Genomic DNA, 23,311 nt, shown 5'->3' on the forward strand with positions numbered 1-23,311 from the left:
TCGTTTTTCCACGGTATTGTTATGAACAATAAATGAACGAATACATGAAAGCACTGAGTGCAGTCCGTGACACAAAGTAAATGCTCGGTAAGTGTTGGTCATTACTACTATTACTAGTATTTCTTGCATGTCCTTACAAAATAATTGTTGAAAGCCTGCACTCTGGGGTGCCTGGGTGGCTCAGTTGGTTAAGCGACTGCCTTCGGCTCAGGTCATGATCCCGGGATCGAGTCCCACATCGAGCTCCCTGCTCAGCAGGGGGTCTGCTTCTCCCTCTGCCCTCTTCCCTCTTGTGCTCTCTGTCTCTCATTCTATCTCTCTCAAATAAATAAATAAAATCTTTAAAAAAAAAAAAAAAAAGAAAGCCTGCACTCTGAAGTAGGGCTGCCTGTGTTCAAACTGAAGCTCTACTGTTCCTAGTTTTGTGATGTTAGGTCATGTAGCAAGTCTTGTATGCTGTAACTCACTGGGGGGTTCCTGCCTTTATAATTCTGTATAATTCTATCTACTGTTTCCTTAGGGACTCAGACATCAGTTGGTCTTTCTCATTCCCCTCTCCTGTCCCTTAAGCTCTCTTTCATAATTTCCATTTCTTCCTCCCTATCTGCTGCATCTGAGTAATTTTCAGATCTATTTTGCAATTCAATAATTTTCCTTCAACCATGAGTAATCTGCTCTCTAACTTGTCTATTTTGTTTTAATGTCAATTAGCATATTTTTTCAATTCTATACTTTTCTTTCTCCCAATCGTTCTGGTCTTTTTGATAATGTCTTGATTCTTTTTTTTTTTTTAAGCCTTTATTTATTTATTTGAGAGAGAGAGAATGAGACAGACAGAGCACATGAGAGGGGGGAGGGTCAGAGGGAGAAGCAGACTCCCTACTGAGCAGGGAGCCCGATGCGGGACTCGATCCAGGGACTCCAGGATCATGACCTGAGCCAAAGGCAGTCGCTTAACAAACTGAGCCACCCAGGCGCCCCGATAATGTCTTGATTCTTTTCCATGTTTTCGACTCCATTTCTATCTTTAAACATATATATGTATTTTATCATGTCAATCTGAAAAGTTCTTCGAGCTCTAATTTTGATGTTTGTTGGTCTGCTGATTCTCGCTTAATCCTGAGTTATTTCCCTGTATGTTTTAAAATTTTTGACTAAAATCTCATGTTTAGAGTAGTTTATTTGAAGGGATCTTGGATGGCCCAGGTCAAGAGTAAGTTCTTCCAAAAAGATTTTGTATTTGCTTCTTCTAAGCATCACAGGGTACTACTAGGAGAATACCACTTTTTATTTTAATTTATTGGCTTAGGGTTTCTCAGACTATGCAGATGGTATAAAGAAATCTAAACTGAAAAGCTTATGGTTACAATTTCTCAGGAGACACTTTTTTCCCAAGAGCCCAACTAAAACAGACGATACTCCTTTTCTTCTTTTTCTAGTGGGTGAATTTTTCATAATCCATGTTGTTTCACTAAGAATGTATTTACTTGAGGGTCCTGGCTTTATTCAGAGATGGTCTCACTTTCAACTCCTGGTCTTATGTAGGTCTTAAGGCTTGGCCCTTCTTTATGTTGCTTTGAGATCTTAATTCCCTTGATTAGTGAAACTAATCCCGACCCCCCAACATCATCCTGCAGTCCAAACGTCAGCTCTTATGTACACTTTGTTTTCAGTTCCTTCTTTATTTTTAACCCCTTGCATTTCCCTCACTTTCTTGAGAACTTGAGAATTAAGACACAGGTCTTTTGTAGACAAAGATTTTTAATTCTTAAATTAAGATTCATAAAGAAATATTTTTAAATTCTTAATAAGAGAATAAAATTCCATTCTTAAAATAATTAGTTTTACTAATTTTTAACTCAAGTTTGGTATCACATTTGCACAAGAAATAAAAATATTTAAACTGAAATAAATTTTTGAATTTATAGGTTATAATAGAGTAATTCCAAATGTCACATGAATGTAATGTGGGATAGGAAATTAAGAAAACAGTTGTTTTAAAAGGACAAAAAGATAATAATTAGCATCTAATGACTTACAAACATCAAATCTTCATTTCTGATTTTGTGAAACACCATTTGGTTCACATTATTATGCCTCTGTAATGTTGGTGATGTTGGAACATCAGAAACGCCATTGGTTCTGAAGACTAGAAGGTTTGATTTATCTGTTAAAAACAAACAAACAATGAAAAGATGTATACAACCAAAACACGTTTAGGGTATAAACTGCTCCAAAGGAGTAAAATAAAATGTGTTCTATATATAAAAAACACTTAACAACTTATTGTTAATTTTTTTAAGAAATAGAAATTTATTTTAGGAATTTACTCATTGAACTTTGATGTATTTTAACCAGTTATTTCAAACATTCAAAATTGTAATGATTTCCTTAACTAATACAATTTTTCAAATAACTTTTAATAAACCTGTTATTTCAAGAGATTTCCAATCTTACTATTTTTATTTTAAAACTATAGAAATTAAAATTCTAAAAGAGTATGAAAGTTTTTACTTAGAACAACATATGAGAATTTGGTTGTGGAGTCTTTCAGTTCAATAAGTAAGTGATGGATTTTATGCCACACAGTTACCACTTTAGAATTATAGAATTTCAGGTCATGTCTAGACAACCTAAATCAAACTGAACAATCCTATCTGAGGATGCTTATACAAGAGAATGAGACAAAATTTTGTTTTTAGAGCTGCTTCTTTTATATTTCCTTTGAAAGAAATATACTAAAGATGCCTTGTACCATATACACAATCCATGACCAGTATTTTAAAACTAATAAGAAAATTATTTTACCTTTCAACTTTGGGGGACAGCATTTAGTAAACTGGAAAATTATACTGTCTGAGCGAACAGTTTCCATTTGATAGCAATTCAAAAGATCTTTAAGATTACTGAAGTTCTTCTTGGTCCCACTGAGGTTGTATTCTCCATTCTCATTTTTTGTAATCAAACAGTGCTTATATTCGATGACATTTTCTCTCTATATAAGTTTAATTATAAAGAGACAGAGGGAAAAATTACAATCGTCAAAACAATAATTATTGTGACAAAAATGTTATCACAAAAACAGCCAACAGAACATTTAGACGTTTGAACTGTGAATCCTAACGTAGTACTGGTATAGAGTGATAGGAGTGCCTGGCTCCCCAAAAGGTATCTGATTATAATCATGTACCCTACCATAAATGGCCTAACAGTTGATTTTCTTAAAAAGCAAGTAAGAAAGCAATGATAATTAACAATAATAATACCATCCTTAACAGCTTTTCATCATTTACAAGATAAAATCTAGAACTATTTTAGAACATAAGGCCTTCCATGAGCTGGCTTCTGATGCCATCTCCAACTTCACCTTCTACCACTGTCAACCTACAACCTATGTTCTAGGTATACTAAACGACTTTAAAAATTTCAAGCAAATGCCATGTTGTTTCATGTCTTGATAAACTTGCTATCTCTCTACCTATGAATATACATCCTCTCCTTCTGAGCAATGGACTTTTAGACATTTCTTAACACTCAGTTCAAGTATCATCTTTTCTTTGAGGTCCCTGACCCCATCTCACAAGCAAAGGTGATTACCCATTCCTTTTCCCACGACAGTATCTGCAGTTACCTCTCATATGGTGATTTTAATATTCTTCAGCTTTCCAATGTTTGCTTTATGTACTATACTCTGAACTTCATCTATTTTTTGAGCTTCTTATTAGCATATTCAATCTCCTTGGAACCATTTATAAAATAAAATGGACAAAATACCTTAAGTCCTTCCTACCCTAAAAGTGCTTGCTGGGGCGCCTGGGTGGCTCAGTTGGTTAAGCGTCTGCCTTTGGCTCAGGTCATGATCTCAGGGTCCTAAGATGGAGTCCCACATCAGGCTCCCTGCTCAACAGGGAGTCTGCTTCTCCCTCTCCCTCTGTCCTCTCCCTGTGCTCAACACTCTCTCTCTCTGTCTCAAATAAAATCTTAAAAAAAAATAAATAAAGCACTTTCTTAATTATAACCCTTTCTCTTACTGTCTACATTTGTCCATACTGAATAATTACCATGATCAATTTAATACTTCTTAGGTATATCTTCCTACTTTTCCCAAATGATACATTTCTTAACGCAGGGTTATATCATACACTCTCTAATATAACAGCCCTCATATTAGGCTGAGCAAATACAGTAAACATAGAAAAACACATTTTGAATTGATAATTGAATATAATGGACTGTTATATATTACAGTAAAAAGATACAATGAAATTAGGGTAGATTATTAGTATTATACAATGCTAAACGCATTGAGTAACCTACCTTATGTATTTATGGACAATTAATTTACTCTATATGCTAAATATGAATGCATTTTCTAAAAATTAAAATAATTGAATTACAAAATCCTTACTTTCTATACTTTTAAAAAGTAAGATAAATTTTGGAAGCTGCAATAAAGTTTCTTAAGATTTATACCATGAAACTGCCTTATAAGTGATAGTATCTTTTTAAATATTTTGGGTAATAAACAATCTTAGACAAGATCCAAAATTCTCTGTATTAACAGTGTGGTTTTATTGTAGTTTTATCCTTAAGACATACACAATGTAGAGCGTTATTCTTAATACTGGAAAACCACTAGTTAAAAGTGCTATGTTTTTTGTTATCGACCTATTTCACTCTAATCTTGTAGCCATTACCAGTAAGAGCAAAATTTGCTTTTGATTCATTTAGTTCTGTGTGTTTTCGTAAAGATCTCCATTTTTGTGAAAGGAGACTTGAAGAGACTTGAAAAAATCTGACACACTAGTAACATCCAAACATCAAAGAAGAAAATATTAATTCCAAATAAAGACATTATAAATAATTTCATGTTTTTATATAAATCCTAGAAATTATATCTTATTTATTGATACAGAATCCCTGAGGTAAACTAAGCATTATTATGCTAGTTATCATATCCAGAGTTGTAATTCTGAGTATTAAAAAAAGAAACAGTGGTAGATCAACATGAAGGGGAAATTACACAGACTAAATAAAGATGTTACCTTTGCCAGAGGGAAGTGGAGTGGGAAATAAAATTTAAAAAAAAAAAAAAAAGTTACCATTGATGTGAAATACTAACCTCTACAGCAAAAGTCAGAAAATACTTATTAAAGTCCTTAGGACTGCATCGAAGTACATAGAGTCCAGTCTGATTACCTGCTTTCTTCAGTTTACTGATGGCAAAATCCATTCTAAAGGTAAAGAAGTAACTTGAATGATAATGTAACAAGTGCCATGACATTAAGACCAAAATGCCATCTAAGAGATCAAAAGTCAAATCTAAAAGTCTCAGAATTTTTATAAGTTTCCTCTACTTTATATGTTTATCAGTTATCTTACAAGGAAAAACGCTGCTGCACCAAGGTATTTTGCAATAAGTTCAAGCCAATTCAACGGATTTTAAAAACAAATAAAAGGTATCATAAGACACACAAAATCACTATGAACATTTCATTCATTTGAGTTTTCTGTCTTCTAATTAAAAATTTAGTATTTTAAAAACCATACTCACTCCCATAAGACTTCATTTAACCATGCAAACAATATATTGTAAAACACTTATGTCTTTTCTACTGTAGAAATTACTAATATAAAAATTTATATGCATTATTTTAATATTTAATATAATACCAAAGTATACTAGAAGACCTATGGCAAGTGACAAAGACTACTGATTTTCAAAATGTGCTATATGTTGTATTGAAGCTGAACATCTTGAAAGAAAAGTCAAAATGTAATCTGTATGAAAGCAGGAAAAATCTGTTTCATTCATCACTGTATTTCTCATACATAAACCAGTGGCACATATTAGGTACCCAGTAAATGTTCTATAAATAAATGAAATAATGCCTGAATGGATGGATAAATAACACATGAATGAATGAAATGGTAGGTTTTTAAATACTAAAACACCTAAGTTACAGAATGTTCAAGTAGTGTAACTTTTTTATAACAATACTTATTATTAAACAGATAAGAGGTATAGACAGAATCAAGTCTTAACATCAGTCAGGATATCTTTTCTCAAATATTTAATTAAGGGTAGGTTAAGGTCAAGACACATATGCTCACGAACCAAGACTACTTCTTCTGCTCAAGTCTTTCAAGCCTGGTGCCAATCACTAAAGTACATACTGGCTGAGAGATAACTAGGACTTGGGCAAAACAGATGTTATGCATGATAGTTGGCTTTATCCAGTATTAAAGTAAAGGTCTACAACTGTGCAGATCCATATGGTAGCTAGTAGCTGCAGGTTGCTATTTAAATATAACGTTATTAAATTAAATTTAAAAATTCAGTTTCTCAGGGCACATGGGTGGCTTAGTCAGTTAAGCATCTGACTCTTGATCTCAGCTCAGGTCTTGATCTCAGGGTTGTGAATTCAAGCCTTGCCCAGCATGGAGCCTACTTAAAAAAAATTAATAAATTAAATAAAATAAATTAATATTCAGTTCCTCAGTTACACTAGTGGCTACTGTATTACACAGCAGAGAAAGAGAACATCTTCATTTTCATCACTGCAGAAAGTACTACACAGCATTAGTCTTAGAAACAGGGACATCATATACATCTTGTGTTCAAAGCTTTCAGTAGAAGGAGTAGAAGGAGCTGGATTATCCAAAAATAATGATTATCAAATTTTGCATTATCAAAATTTGCAGTATTTCAAAATTAATGAAATATAAATTGGAGGATTTTTTTTAGAAAAATTTAAAAAAATTAACACCCAAGAATTACTTAAATGCACTGAGGCAACAAAATGTCAGACTGTATAATTTAGAAGTATTATAGATTGGAATACAGACAGCAAATGATATCCTAAATAATTCTAATTATTATGTAATCTGATTGCAAATAGACTTTTGTTTAAGAAAGTTTCAGTCACATTAAGGCAGTATTTTGTTCCTCAACTCCTAAACCTACGTGTATCATTTCATTATGTAAAATTCTTTGTCAATATCTCATTGACTTTTTAAAAATTTACTTTTAAAGTCAGTTGTTACTCACAAAATTGGGCCATGACAGTTGCTTTGTATATTTTCAAGGACCATTGGAGGTGCTACTTCTTTACAGAGGTAATGATGTGCATCTGCAGTTAATCTATAATAGCCATCAATTAATGACACAAAGGACAAAGCTTCTCTTAATGAGCTAAGTTCAATTTCCTAAAAAGAGAAAAGAAAATAAGTATCATTTAAAAAGTCAACTGCATGTTACATATTGAAAATTCTCTTCACTTCATGGTGTTAGATTAATTCCCTTAAATTAATTTTCTTCTAAATTACTCAAATGTCTTTTATGGCTCCCAATTACCCAATCTGAATTATAAATTCTTGTGTATGATATAAGACCCTCTCAAATATGGGCTTATCACATCTTTCCAGTTCACTTTTCATCCATAATTTTACTTTATTTCCCAATAACCCTATTAGACAAATATGTCAGTCATCTAAAAGTTGGTACTAATTAGAAATGAGCATTTATTTTCACATACCAAGTATACATTGCTAAGGTTAAAACATTCATACTATAAGTTCAAAAGTATGTAGTATAAACCATAATCATATACAGGTATGTTATGATTGTATCATACATACATAAGTGAGCATATAATAATCCTAAAATGCAACATCTAATTTAATGGAAAAACACCTTATTAAATGGAAGAAGCAACTTCTCCTAAAATAAGGAATAAGATAGAAAGCCCAATACTTAATAATGCATTGCATTGTATTTAATTAACATAATTAGGCCACAGAAAGTAATATAAGTATAGAAATTGGAAACAAGGAGATAAAACTATCTCAATTTGGAAATTATATGATTGTATACTTAGGGAACCCGAAACTACTACAACAAAGATAATTCATTAAGATAGAAGGATATAAAAAACAGCTTTCACATACATAAAAAATAGTCAATTAGACTATATAATGAAAAAAATAGCCTCATTTATACCAGCACACACACAAAAATAGTATCTAGTATTAAAATTCACCAAAACAAGTGAAAAATCATTTTTAGAAACACTTCAAAACACTACTGTTAAAATGCAACTTTTTATTTGAATATAGAGATTTTACCATGTTCTTGGATAGGAAAATTCAACATCATACAGTTCTAAAAATCCTTAAATTATTTTCTAATTTGTCACAATCCCAACAAAAATACCAACAGGTATTAGCAGAAAATAAGACAAATATGAGATTCAGAAAACCAGGGATCCAAGAAAAGACAGACAAGATAATTCCCAGGATGATAAGAGAAGGATGTCCAAGTATTACAGCTATGCATGGTCCAAAAAGCTTCCAGTCCAGAAGAGATAGCAAAACCAGTGATCAAGAAGGGACTTTTCTGGGAAAGAAACAGAAGTGATAAAATGTTTGACTATGTGGAAGGATGTGTTGAAAAGTCAGCTACTTCATAGAGTTCTCATAAGGAATAGGAAGAGATACAGAGAAAAGATTCACACAAAGGAAAAAAGTTGAAATAATGATTAACCCCCAGAAAAACAAAACTTGCACAAGAATGGAAATGTGATTACAGAATACTACTTGCCTCAGCAATGAACAATATTTAGTCATAATGAGAACACAGAATACAGATTTATACCAAAAAGCATAATGAGAGAAGTGTGTGATGTATCAGAACTATAATAGGTATTTACCTAGCACAATTAGGCCATAAAAATAGGTATTAGGGACACCTGGGTGGCTTAGTGGGTTAAGGGTCTAACTCTAGATTTTGGCTCAGGTCACAACCTCAGAATTGTGAGACTGAGTCCCATGTCTGGCTCCACACCGGGCATAGAGCCTATTTAAGATTTTCTCCCTCGGAGGGGAGCAAGATGGCAGCAGAGTAGGAGACCTAAATTTCATCTGGTCCCAGGAATTCAGCTGGATAGGGATCAAACCATTCTGAACACCTACAAAGTCAATAGGAGATCGAAGAAAAGAATAGCAGCAACTCTCTGAACAGAAAAGCTACCACTTTCTGGAAGGTAGGACGTGCGGAGAAGTGAATCCCAGGCGATATTTGGGAAGACAGACCACGGGGGGAAGGAGCCTCCATCAACCAGCTACCAGCAAGTGATAGAGCCCCAGAGCACAAAATCAGAACTTTTAGAAGTCTGCTCCGCTGAGGGACGTCACTACAGTGGCTAAGGGGGGGTGGAACCCTCACTGGGACAGTGTGGTCTCAGGACCCTCGGGGTCACAGAAAGACCGGGGTTGCCTGAGTGTGGCAGAGCTCCCAGGTTTTGGAGTGGGGAAGCCGGCTGCAAAGACGGAGCTGAGGAATGAGCTCTCAGTGTGGGGTGGCCATAAACTGTGATCCGAGGCACAGTCGGCCCACTGCTCTTCCAGCAAGGACCCAACAAGCAGCAGATCTGGGGAGACACAGGCGCAGGAGCGCACTGCAAGAATGTGCTGGGTTTGGAGACTCCAAATGGGGTCGGGTGTCAGAGATAGAAATGCTCAGCCACAGGCCGGGTGAGCACAGAGTGCAGCCGGGGACCTGGGAGAAAGGAGTGATTGACTGCTTTTCTCTGGGGGCGCACTGAGGAGTGGGGCCCCAAGTTCTCGGCTCCTCAGGGCAGAGAATGGGAGGCTGCCGTTTTCACTCTTGACCTCCAAAGCTGTAGGGAAAGCTTGCAGGGAACAAAAGCTCCTGAGAGCAAACCCGAGCAGATTACTTAGCCCGGTCCCCCGCAAGGGTGGGGCAACTCCACCTCCGGCAAAGACATTTGAGAACCACTGCAACAGGCCCCTCCCCCAGAAGATCAGCAAGAACAGCCAGCCAAGACCAAGTCTACCGATCAAGGAGAACGGCAGAACTCCAGCACTAGGGGAATACAGCACACAGAATTTATGGCTTTTTTCCCATGATTCTTTAGACTTTCAAAGTTAATTTTTTTAATTTTTTTTCCTTTTTCTATATTTTTTTGAATTTTTCTTTTTCCCTTTTTCTTTTTTTTCTTTTTCCCTTTTTCAACCAACATCTTATCAATCCCTTCTTTTAAAATCTTTTTTATTTTTCATTTTTAGAGTCCTATTCTATCCCTTCATTGTAGTTATTAACCATATATAAGTTGTTCTCTCTTTAAAATTTTGGGATACAGTTTCTACTAACAGACCAAAATATACCCTAAATCTCTAGTGTATGCCTTTGTTCTGGTCTCCTGCCTGATCCCATTATCTCCCACTTTTTTTTAAATTTCTCTTCTTTCTTATTACAACCAACTTATCTTAACAATTCCTTTTATAAAATCTATTATAATTTAATCTATAAAGTCATATTCCATCCCTTCATCGTACTTACCCTTATTTTTATACATATGTAAGTTTTTCTTTCTTTAAAATTTTGGGAGGCAGTTTCTTCTAACAGACCAAAATGCACCCCAAATCTAGTGTGTGGCACTGATCTATGCATCAGCCTGATCATAGTTGATCATATTCTCGTTTTTTTTTCTTTTTTTTTCTTTTTTCTTTCTTTCCCTTTCTTTTCCCCCCGTTTCAGGTCTCTTCTGATTTGTTTAGTGTATATTTTTCTGGGGTCGTTGTTACACTGTTAGCATTTTGTTCTCTCATTCATCTATTCTCTGGACAAAATGATAAGATGGAAAAAATCACCTCAAAAAAAAGAACAAGAGGCAGTACCGACTGCCAGGGACCTAATCAATATGGACATTAGTGAGATGTCGGAACTAGAGTTCAGAATGACGATTATAAAGAGACTAGCTGGGCTTGAAAAAAGCATGGAAGATACTAGAGAAACTGCTTCTGGAGAAATGAAAGAACTAAAATCTAACTAAGTCGAAATCAAAAGTCTATTAATGAGGTGTAATCAAAAAACGGAGGCTCTAAATGCTAGGATAAACGAGGTAGAAGAGAGAATTAGTGATATAGAAGACCCAATGACGGAGAATAAAGAAGCTGAGAAAAAGAGAGATAAACAACTACTGGATCACAAAAGCAGAATTCGAGATATAAGTGATACCGCAAGATGAGACAATATTAGAATAATTGGGATCCCAGAAGAAGAAGAAAGAGATAGGGGGGCAGAAGGTATATTGGAACACATTAGAGCAAAGAACTTCCCTACTTTGGGAAAAGAAACAAGCATCAAAATCCAGGAGGCACAGAGAACCCCTCTCAAAATCAGTAAAAATAGTTCAACACTCTGACATCTAATAGTACAACTTACAAGTCTCAGAGACAAAGAGAAAATCCTGAAAGCAGCTCGGGAGAAGACATATGTAACCTACAATGGTAGAAACATTAGATTGGCAACAGACCTATCCACAGAGACCTGGCAGGCCAGAAAGGACTGGCAGGATCTATTCAGAGCACTAAATGAGAAAAATATGCAGCCAAGAATACTATATCCAGCTAGGCTGTCATTGAAAATAGAAGGAGAGATAAAAAGCTTCCAGGACAAACAAAAACTAAAGGAATTTACAAACACAAAACCAGCCCCACAAGAAATCTTGAAAGGGGTCCTCTAAGCAAGGAGAGAGCCTAAAAGCAACATAGACCAGAAAGGAACACAGACAATATACAGTAACAGTCACCTTACAGGCAATACAATGGCACTAAATTCCTATCTTTCAATAGTTACCCTGAATGTAAATGGGCTAAATGCCCCAATCAAAAGACAAAGGCTATCAGATTGGATAAAAAAACAAGACCCATCAATATGCTGTCTGCAAGAGACTCATTTTAGACCCAAAGACACCTCCAGATTGAAAGTGAAGGGGTGGAAAACCATTTACCATGCTAATGGACACCAAAAGAAAGCTGGGGTGCAATCTTTATATCAGACAAATTAGATTTTAAACCAAAGACTATAATAAGATGAGGAAGAACATTATATCATACTTAAAGGGTCTATCCAACAAGAAGATCTAACAGTTGTAAATATCTATGCCCCTAACATGGGAGCAGCCAATTATATAAGCCAATTAATAACTAAATCAAAGAAACACATCGACAACAATACAATAATAGTAGGGGACTTTAACACTCTCCTCACTGAAATGGACAGATCGTCTAAGCAAAAGATCAACAAGGAAAGAAAGACTTTAAATGATACACTGGACCAAATGGACTTCACAGATATATTCAGGGCATTCCATCCCAAAGCAACAGAATACACATTCATCTCTAGTGCCCATGGAACATTCTCCAGAATAGATCACATCCTAGGTCACAAATCAGGTCTCAACCGATACCAAAAGACTGGAATCATTCCCTGCCTATTTTCAGACCACAATGCTTTGAAACTAGAACTCAATCACAACAGGAAAGTTGGAAAGAACTCAAACACATGGAGGCTAAAGAGCATCCTACTAAAGAATGAATGGGTCAACCAGGAAATTAAAGAAGAATTTAAAAAATTCATGGAACCCAATGAAAATGAAAACACAACTGTTCCAAATCTTTGGGATACAGCAAAGGCAGTACTAAGAGGAAAGTATATAGCAATATAAGCCTTTCTCAAGAAACAAGAAAGGTCTCAAATACACAACCTAACTCTACACCTAAAGGAGCTGGAGAAAGAGCAAATAAAGCATAAACCCAGCAGAAGAAGAGAAATAATAAAGATCAGAGCAGAAATCAATGAAATAGAAACCAAAAGAACAGTAGAACAGATCAACGAAACTAGGAGCTGGTTCTTTGAAAGAATTAACAAGATTGATAAACCCCTGGGCCAGACTTATCAAAAAGAAAAGAGAAATGACCCAAATAAATAAAATCAAGAATGAAAGAGGAAACATCACAACCAACACCAAAGAAGTACAAACAATTATAAGAACATATTATGAGCAACTATATGCCAGCAAATTAGATAACCTGGAAGAAATGGATACATTCCTAGAGATGTATCAACTACCAAAACTGAACCAGGAAGAAACAGAAAACCTGAACAGACCCATAACCACTAAGGAAATTGAAGCAGTCATCAAAAATCTCCCAACAAACAAGAGCCCAGGGTCAGATAGCTTCCCAGGGGAATTCTACCAAACATTTCAAGAAGAATTAATACCTATTCTTCTGAAACTGTTCCAAAAAATAGAAATGGAAGGAAAACTTCCAAACTCATTTTATGTGGCCAGCATTACCTTGATCCCAAAACCAGACAAAGACCCCATCAAAAAAGGAGAATTACAGACCAATATCCCTGAACATGGATCCAAAAATTCTAACCAAAATACTAGCTAATAGGATCCAACAGTACATTAAAAGGATTATTCACCACGACCAAGTGGGATTTATTCCTGGGCTGCAAGGTTGGTTCAACATCCGCAAATCAATCAATGTGATACAATACATTAACAAAAGAAAGAACATGAACCATATGATCCTCTCAATAGATGCAGAAAAAGCATCTGACAAAGTACAGCATCCTTTCTTGATTAAAACTCTTCAGAGTGTAGGGATAGAGGGTACACACCTCAATATCATAAAAGCCATCTATGAAAAACCTACAGCGACTATCATTCTCAATGGGGAAAAATGGAAAGCTTTCCCCCTAAAGTCAGGAACGCGGCAGGGATGTCCACTCTCACCACTGCTATTCAACATAGTATTAGAAGTCCTAGCCACAGCAATCAGACAACAAAAAGAAATAAAAGGCATCCAAACTGGCAAGAAAGGAGTCCAACTCTCACTCTTTGCAGATGATATGATACTTTATGTGGAAAACCCAAAATACTCCCCCCCAAAACTGCTAGAACTCATACAAGAATTCAAGTAAAGTGGCAGGATATAAAATCAATGCACAGAAATCAGCTGCATTTCTTTACACCAACAACAAGACAGAAGAAAGAGAAATTAAGGAGTCGATCCCATTTACAATTGCACCCAAAAGCATAAGATACCTAGGAATAAATCGAACCAAAGAGGCAAAGAATCTGTACTCAGAAAACTATAAAATATTCATGAGAAAAACTGAGGAAGACACAAAGAAATGGAAAAACATTCCATGCTCATGGATTGGAAGAACAAATATTGTGAAGATGTCAATGCTACCTAGAGCAATCTACACATTTAATGCAATCTCTATCAAAATACCATCCACTTTTTTCAAAGAAATGGAACAAATAATCCTAAAATTTGTATGGAACCAGAAAAGACCCCGAATAGCTAGAGGAATGTTGAAAAAGAAAAGCAAAGCCAGTGGCATCACAATTCCGGACTTCCAGCTCTATTACAAAGCTGTCATCATCAAGACAGCATGGTACTGGCATAAAAACAGACACATAGATCAAGGGAACAGAACAGAGAGCCCAGAAATGGACCCTCAACTCTATGGTCAACTAATCTTCAACAAAGCAGGAAAGAATGTCCAATGGGAAAAAGACAGGCTCTTCAACAAATGGTGTTGGGAAAATGTGACAGCCACATGCAAAAGAATGAAACTGGACCATTTCCTTATACCACACACAAAAATAGACTCCAAATGGTTGAAAGACCTCAATGTGAAACAGGAATCCAGCAAAATCCTCGAGGAGAACAAAGGCAGCAAACTCTTCTACCTCCCCCGCAGCAACTTCTTCCTAGAAACATCGCCAAAGGCAAGGGAAGCAAGGGCAAAAATGAACTATTGGGACCTCATCAAGATAAAAAGCTTTTGCATAGCAAAAGAAACAGTCAACAAAACCAAAAGACAAGCAACAGATGGGAGAATATATTTGCAAATGACATAGCAGATAAAGGGCTAGTATCCAAAATCTATAAAGAACTTATCAAACTCAACACCCAAGGAACAAAGAATCCGATCAAGAAATGGGCAGAAGACATGAACAGACATTTTTCCAAAGAAGACATCCAAACGGCCAACAGACACATGAAAAAGTGCTCAATATCACTCGGCATCAGGGAAGTCCAAATCAAAACCTCAATGAGATGCCACCTCACACCAGTCAGAATGGCTAAAATTAACAAGTCAGGAAAGGACAGATGTTGGCGGGGATGCAGAGAAAGGGGAACCCTCCTACACTGTTGGTGGGAATGCAAGCTGGTGCAGCCACTCTGGAAAGCAGTATGGAGGTTCCTCAAAAAGTTGAAAATAGAGCTATCATACGACCCAGAAATTGCACTACTGGGTATTTACCCCAAAGATCCAAATGTAGTGATCCAAAGGGCTAGGTACACCCCAATGTTTATAGCAGCAATGTCCACAGTAGCCAAACTATGGAAAGAGCCTAGATGTCCGTCAACAGATGAATGGATAAAGAAGATGTGATATATACAATGGAATATTATACAGCCATCAAAAAAACCCCTTAATCTTGCCATTTGCAACCCTGTGGTTGGAACTAGAGGGTATTATGCTAAGCGGAGTAAGTTAATCAGAGAAAGACAGGTATCATATAACCTCACTGATACAAGGAATTCTTAACCTCAGGAAACAAACTGAGGGTTGATGGAGTGGTGGAGGGTGGGAGGGATGGGGTGGCTGGGTGATAGACATTGGGGAGGGTATGTGCTATGGTGAGCGCTGTGAATTGTGTAAGACTGATGAATCACAGACCTGTACCTCTGAAACAAATAATACATTATATGTTTAAAAAAAGAAAAAAAGGGCGCCTGGGTGGCTCAGTTGGTTAAGTGACTGCCTTCAGCTCAGGTCATGATCCTGGAGTCCCTGGATCGAGTCCCGCATCGGGCTCCCTGCTCAGCAGGGAGCCTGCTTCTGCCTCTGACCCTCCCCCCTCTCATGTGCTCTCTCTCTCTCATTCTCTCTGTCTCAAATAAATAAATAAAATCTTTAAAAAAAAAATAAATAAAAAAGAAAAAAGAAAAAAAGAAAAAAAAAAGAAGATAGTAGGAAGGGAAAAATGAAGGGGGCGGGAATTGGAGGGAGAGATGAACCATGATAGACTATGGACTCTGAGAAACAAACTGAGGGTTCTAGAGGGGAGGGGAGTGGGGGGATGGGTTAGCCTGATGATGGTTATTAAGGAGGGCACGTAATGAATGGAGCACTGGCTGTTATACACAAACAATGAATCATGGAACACTACATCAAAAACTAATGATGTAATGTATGGTGATTAACATAACATAATAAAATTAAATTAAAAGAAAATGATTTTCTCCCTTTCCCTCTGCCCCTCCCCTCCCCTGCTCAAGCTCTCTCTCCCTCTCAAAAACTAAAAAAAATTTTTAAAAATAGGCACTAAAAAAGATACCACAAACAATGTTAAAAGACTGGGGAATTGTAAATCTGTACACCAAAGAGCTAATACTCAATATATGTTGAGAAAAAAAGCTATAGATCAATTAGAAACAGAAAGAAAAAAAGCAAAGGATATGGGAAGACAATCCACAGAAGAGAGATACAAACAGCTGGCTTGTAAACACATGAGAAATTTTTCCAACTCAGGTTCTAATTAAGGAAATGAAATATAACACAGGATAGCAATTTTTGTCCCATCAGTTTGGCAAAATATTTAAAAATTGGTAACATCCAAGGATGCTGCAATGAACATGGGGGTACAAATATCTCTTTGAGTAGCGATTCTGTTTCCTTTGGATATATACCCAGAAGCGGAATAGCTAAATCAAGATGCTAAATTTTATGAAGTGTATTTGCCACATTTTTTTAGAAGAGAAAAAGTAAGACAAAGAAAAATGTCAGAGTAAAAAGGATGGTTTAAGTGACGCCTGGGTGGCTCAGTCGGTTAAGCGTCTGCCTTCGGCTCAGGTCATGATCCCAGGGTCCTGGGATTGAGTCCCGCATCTCCCTCTGCCTCTGTCTCTGTCTCTCTCTCTCTCATGAATAAATAAAAAAATAAAATAAAATCTTTAAAACAAAAGAATGGTTTAAAAAAAAAAGTGTAACTAATATATAACAGACTGGAAAAATGAAATAATAAGCAAAAATTTCTCATATCTAGCAATAATTTTAGAAAAATATATATTGAGAAAAGGTTCTTAATCCTACTAAGTAACAGAAAAAGCTTAATATATCATGAGTAAAATTCAGCAAGAAACTTGCTGTAGCGGTATGAATAAAACCATCAAGTTACTGAAAAACATAAAATAATACTTGGATACAAGGAGAAATATAATGTATCCCTTAAATAGAAAATGTAATATGGTAAAGAAATATCCATTCTTCCCAAATTAATCTTTAGAGCGGTTCTAACAAAATGTAAATGTAATACTTCAAGGAGCTTTATGACTACTCAACAAACAGGGCAATGCCACACTGATGGGCTTAAGTTGTCAAATCATCCATTTGGGTTTACATAGGCCCTATCACTTAACTAACACTATGATCTTGGAAAGTTACTTAACCTCTCTGTTGCAGACTTAAAAATAAAGCCAACAGGTTTAAATACCATCCCATAAATAAGTTCTTTATGTTACTACAGGATGTTCACATAAGCATCAATGAACTCTTTTATAAATACCACATTTACAGAATGAAGACATACCCTGTTTCAGTGCACTTCACTTTATTGCATTTCTCAGAGATTGCTTTTTTTTTTTTTTTTTTTTAAACACACTGAAGGTTTGTGACAACACTGCATCAAAAGCAAGTCTATTGGCGCCACTTTTCCAATAGCATTTGCTTCACTACTGTCTTGGGAGATGAACAATGAGATTAATGTTTTTATGCCTACTAACACAACATCCATTCAGCAGCCTGTGGATCAAAGAGTCATTTCAATATTCAAGACTTATTATTTAAGAAATACATTTCTTAAGGCTATAGCTGCCATAGATAGTATTCCTCTGCCAGGTCTGGGCCATCAGTGAAAACCTTCCAGAAAGGAGTCACCATTCCAGATGCCAATTAGAACATTTGTGTTCATGGGAAGAGGTCAAAATATCAACATGAAGAGGAGTTTGGAAGAAGTTGATTCCAGCCTTCACAGATGACTCTGAGGTGTTCAAAACTTCAAAGGAAGAAGTAATCGCAGAAGTGGTGGAAATAGCAAGAGAAATAGAAGCGGAGGCTGAAAGTGTGGGGCACTTGGGTGGCTCAATTAGTTGAGCATCTGACTCATGATTTCAGCTCAGGTCATGATCTCATGGGTCCTGGGATTGAGCCCCGCGTTGGGCTCTGTGCTCCGTGAGGAGTCTGCTTGGATGCTCTGCCTCTCTTTCTCCCCAACCCCTGATCGCACACATGTGCTCTAGCTCTCTTTTTCTCTCCCTTTCTCTCTCTCTCTCAAATAAATAAAATCTTTAAGAAAAAAATTTAAAAAATTTAAAAAATGTGGCTGCAATCTCCTGATATAACTTGAATAGATAAGGACTTGCTTCTTATGGATGAGCAAAGAAAGTGGTTTTTTGAAATGGAACCTACTCGTGGTGAAAATATTGTGAAGACTATTGAAATAACAAAAAAGGATTTAGAATATTACATCAACTTAGCTGCTAGAGCAGCAACTTGGTTTGAGAGGACTGACTCCAATTTTGAAAGAAATTCTACTGTGGGTAAAATACTATCAAGCAGCATTACATGCTACAGAGAAATCACTTGTCAATGGAAGAGTCAGCTGACATGGCAAACTTCACTTTTACCTTATTTTAAGAAATTGCCATAGCCTCAGCAAACAGCACCCTGATCAGTCAGCAGCCATTAACACTGAGACAAGACCCTCCACCAGCAAAAAGATTATAACTCACTGAAAGCTCAGATGAAGGTTAGCATTTCTTAGCAATAAAGTATTTTTAATTAAGGTATGTCCATTGGTTTTTTTAGACATAATGCTATTGCATACTTAATAGATTACAGTATAGTGTAAACATAACTTTTATATGCACTGGGAAACAAAAAAATTCCTTTGATTCGCTTTATTGCAATATTTGCTTTATTGTGGTGGTCTAGAACTGAATCCACAAAATCGCCAAGGTATGCCTATAAATATTTAGGTGTATTTATACAATACATACATGTGTAGTTTTGATATTTACAGAATAAATATTTCTTCTATTAATTCCACATTGCAGTTGAAAATTATTAATCACCCTTTCACTGATCCATGAAATACCTATCAAGCTCTTTCTAAAGTAGGGCCTGGAGTACTATGAAAAATGCAGAGGGTAAAACACATACCCCAAAATGATCCCTACCATCAAGAAGCTCATAGTCTAGTAGGTAGTAGCTGTACACTATTTACATATTTTTATCTAAGAACAGGAAAGTATGCTGACTAAAGTGAATTACAAGTTAGTTATAATTTTAGTAAATATAACCCTAAAATAGATAGGCAGAGGTCATACAAATATTGAAGTTAAACGAACACATAACATTAATGTGCCGTTTAAGCCAGGAGGTTAAAAAATACCGGAGTTAAAAAGAAAACGGCCACACAAGTAAGCAATTTTAGAGAAGAGTATTAAAGGAATTTACTTCTTCCCTTTCAATTAAAATAAATGGGATTTCTAACCACTTATCATGGTGAGCACTGTGTAAAGTATAGAATTGTCAAATCATGATGTTGTACATCTGAAACTAATATAATATTGTATTTGACATTAAAAAAATTAAAAAATAAAAAATAAGTGGGTTTTCTGAAGCTAATCAAAGAAAGAGAAAGAATTAATCTTTTAGAACCAATCATGTGTTTCAGCTTGGGTAGGCCTAAACTGGGATTGGTTTACACTGTTACATGAATCCCAGAAAGCATTGTTCTGATTTCTTTTTCTCCTTTAATTAGGCAGTATGACTGGCATTACACACATCCCTACCGGTAAAAAAAAGAAAAAAAAGAATAAAGTCTGGAATGAGCATTACCACAGGGAATTGGCACAACCCAGAGCGGGGGCAGAGGGGGTTGGGGGGAGTAACTGTTGCCTTGCTAATCATAAAAATGAGTGAAAAATACATTAATGTTCGAGAAACTCTGGAAAGATAGTGTTGGTAGTGATACAAAAGCTAGATGTAACCAAAACCTTACTAAACTGATGTGTATGTTTAGAGTTATACTTAAAACTATAATCAGAATTCCTAGGAGAAAATAACTTTGATATTAAGATTCTAAAATACTTATTTCTGACAACAAACATAATCATTATTTGGTTATAAAGCAGACTTACCAGATTTTTACCATCTTGCTTATGGATAGTTACAATTCTACTTTCATTTGAGCCTTCTTGGCTTGCTTGCTTAATAGTAACATCAATAATATCAGGAAAGTCACAATATAACTGTAAATCCTATAATGAAGAGCATTTGAAATTAAAAACAGGTAAAACTAAGGGAGCCATTTTAAAACAAAACTTATGAAGGACATAACATTCATTCCAAATCCTTTAAAATAAAAAAGTATTGATAGTAACATTCATTCCAAATCCTTTAAAATAAAAAAGTATTGATAGTAACTAAATGGGATTCTCTCCCTCAATAATGTAACCCTAAGACTTAACCGTATCTTGCTTTGACTTAAAAATGAGAGCATTAAAATAGTACCAGGAATCTAATTATGCTACAGTTCCCTTCAATCCAATCAACATCAAGAGGAACCATTGTCAGAAAACTGAAAGTTTAACCACCAAAGAATGAAGGTAAAGATAAATCTCTAATAACGATCTAAGTACAACATAGATATGAACAAACTTAAAACTTACAGTGCAAAACTTAGAAAAACTAACTATACATCATCATAAAATCAATTAAAATTAGTCTTTTCCAATTAAATTTTATGATTGTGCTTATTATCAATAACAGCAAAGTTATAAAAAGAGGCAAAACTACCTTAAAATCCCTTTAGGAATTCAAGCCTTTTTGAAAACTATAAGAACCATTACTAATTATTTGTCATAAAAAAACTAAATAAAAAACCACTTAAGAACAATGAGAAAAGAATTATAGATACAACTTTGATGGCTTCACACTATTAAAAACTTCCACTTCTATCAATGAGAGAAGAGAACTGCAAGACCATGTTTCCAATGAGTAATATCACTCTGCTTCTATTGCCATTCACTTAAATTAACAAAGAATGAGAACATATCGTTAAGGATTACCTGTTCTGTCAGTGTCTCACTTTCTTTATGTTTCCCTCTTGACCACTGAATTCCACCGTTTCCAGTTATTATAATGGTTGCAAAAATCTCCTCACCTGAAGGACCTCTTCCAGGTTCTTTTACTTCAAACTGCTCTGTGTAGAAGGCAGACTGAAGAGTTTCCAGATTTATAAGATACTTAAGTTTCAAGTTTCTGGCAGTGGCTTTGCAATGGCTGAATTGCTCAATAAATCTGCGAAATCTGTACCTTATTCGTTTCCTTGTCAAAATATGATAGTCTTGGATCTTTGCTCGAACACATTTTGGTAAGAATGTCTTGTAGCTGGGGATAGAGAGCACACACAGAAAAACAAAACAAATTGGAAGACAAATCTAAAATGACACTGAAAGAGAAACTACCACCTTCCTCCATGACAGGCAAGTGCCGCAGCACAGAGGTCAGGTGGAGAAGGGTGACACAGCCACCACTTGTACAGTATTAAGTTTTGTCAGATGATGTAAATACATATAAAAATTCTCTGAGTTACCACAAATGTTTAGAATAGGATATGTTAATTTTCTTCCCCTAATGAAATGAAGATTTAGTCTAGCTAATAATGGAGTCTCTAAAAATTTGTTTTCTCTGATTATCTTATACATCAATTTTTTGGCACCGTGTTGCAAGAATTTCCTATGATGCTGTACACCAAAATTTACCTGAGCTCTGGAAACTGTTACACTTTGTTGGATGCTACAGCTGTTCATTATGCAAACATACTTCTTTGTATACATTATTTTCTGGCCTTTTTCAGTAACTCCTAATAATTCCTTTGCCATCAAAACAACTCTACTTAGAAATGTTCTGACACTTTTGTACCTCTATCTCTATGTAAAATATCCTAAAGAGAGATAACGTCCCAACTGTTCAAATATCTGACCAATGAAAAGCATTTTATTTCTGAAGGTACAACTGCATTAAATTCCCATGCCCTCACCTATGCTAATCCTTCTTCCCATCATCCATCTCCTATCTAACTCATTCCAAAGTTTCAGCTCAAGCATCATCAAATCCAGGCAACCTTTCTCTATGACTGTTAGATGCTCCTCTCCCTTTGTCTGATAGTATTCTGTGCACCATCCATAGTATCACTTCTCCCTCTATCCTGTATCTGAGTATTTATAGCTAGTGCTCCGGCTGGCTCACGCTGAGAGCTTACATTTTAAGACTACTTAGTTGTTTGCTAAAGAGCTGTCATTAAAATTTAAGTTCTGTAAAGTTACAAATAAATTATAGTAAAAATATAGGTAATACTCAAAATGTATCACTTCCTAATTATTTTACATCTTAAATTTTTACATTTTACTACTTCCTATGCTTTTGAAGCTGTTTACATCTCTCGTACATGAGTGGCGAAAAAGATTTGCTATTGCTCATCTCTTCCCAATTCTACATTCAGGCACATCAGGTTGATACCCTGAAACTGGCCATAGGCAGGATTTATACCATGGACGTCAGCAAAGATGACAAACAAATCACATCTGTGGGGTTTTTTTGAGAACTGGTTGTTACACATTTACTAGCACACCACCGCTTCTTCCCTTCCCTACTCTGCCTGAACCCCGCTGATGAACACTCAGTTTTGTACTCAAGTAGCAGAGCTGCTGGAGAGTCATTTGACAAGGTAGACAGGGCAGTATAAATTCATAATCACCAATTTCAAACACGCTTTCAGCACGACCATCCATTCCACAACACTTCTCTGGTTCAACTAATTCTCCCAAGTTCCACAACTATGTCAAACCCTCTCCAGTTTTCTCAAACTGCCTACTACCTTTCTTCTGCCTCAAACCTCAGCTGTATTCCTCCTTACGTTCAGCAAATGACTTCATCTCTTTCTTTGGGGGGGAAAAAAGAGCTTCTCTAAGCAAAGCTCCCTCAACATTATGCTGGCAAATCTACATACACCTGCACCCATTCCCTCCTCCTCCCCACCTGTGACAACAAATGAGGTATAAACCAGCAAGGTAAAGACACTTTGGCTTGGACACATATGTACCTATAGTCTCTTTCTTCCTCTAATATACATTCACCCTCTGGGGACTTTTACTCTTATTTCTCTTCGAACTACAAAACATTAACATTCATCCCACCTTAAATGTAAAATTTCTTTGTCCCACATATCCCTTCAGCTACAGCCTATCTGGCCTAATTTTGAAAGAGTTTATACAGCCATTTCCATTTACTCTTCAATTCACTCCAGTCTAGCTTCTGCTCCATCATTCCACAGAAAATACT

At 35.9% G+C, this 23,311-nt stretch overlaps 1 protein-coding gene across 7 annotated transcripts in view; it reads right to left on the reverse strand.

The window, feature by feature from the left end:
• Positions 1–23,311, reverse strand: part of JAK2 (Janus kinase 2) — a 210,592-nt gene that overhangs the window by 30,288 nt on the left and 156,993 nt on the right. For 6 of the 7 annotated variants that reach the window (XM_054509140.2, XM_045882163.3, XM_045882161.3 and 3 more), the window contains 6 exons: positions 21,037–21,358; positions 20,107–20,226; positions 7,052–7,209; positions 5,123–5,234; positions 2,809–2,995; positions 2,040–2,167 (listed from right to left, as the gene is read on the reverse strand). In XM_054509140.2, the coding sequence (XP_054365115.1) occupies positions 2,040–2,167; positions 2,809–2,995; positions 5,123–5,234; positions 7,052–7,209; positions 20,107–20,226; positions 21,037–21,358 (1,027 nt within the window). The remainder of the gene's footprint in view (positions 1–2,039; positions 2,168–2,808; positions 2,996–5,122; positions 5,235–7,051; positions 7,210–20,106; positions 20,227–21,036; positions 21,359–23,311) is intronic. The other variant, XM_064578911.1, reaches the window with a different exon arrangement.

Source organism: Mirounga angustirostris, unplaced genomic scaffold, assembly GCF_029215605.1.
Source record: "Mirounga angustirostris isolate CCGP_5_RB_7025 unplaced genomic scaffold, mMirAng1.0.hap1 SCAF_15, whole genome shotgun sequence".
Lineage (NCBI taxonomy): Eukaryota > Metazoa > Chordata > Mammalia > Carnivora > Phocidae > Mirounga > Mirounga angustirostris.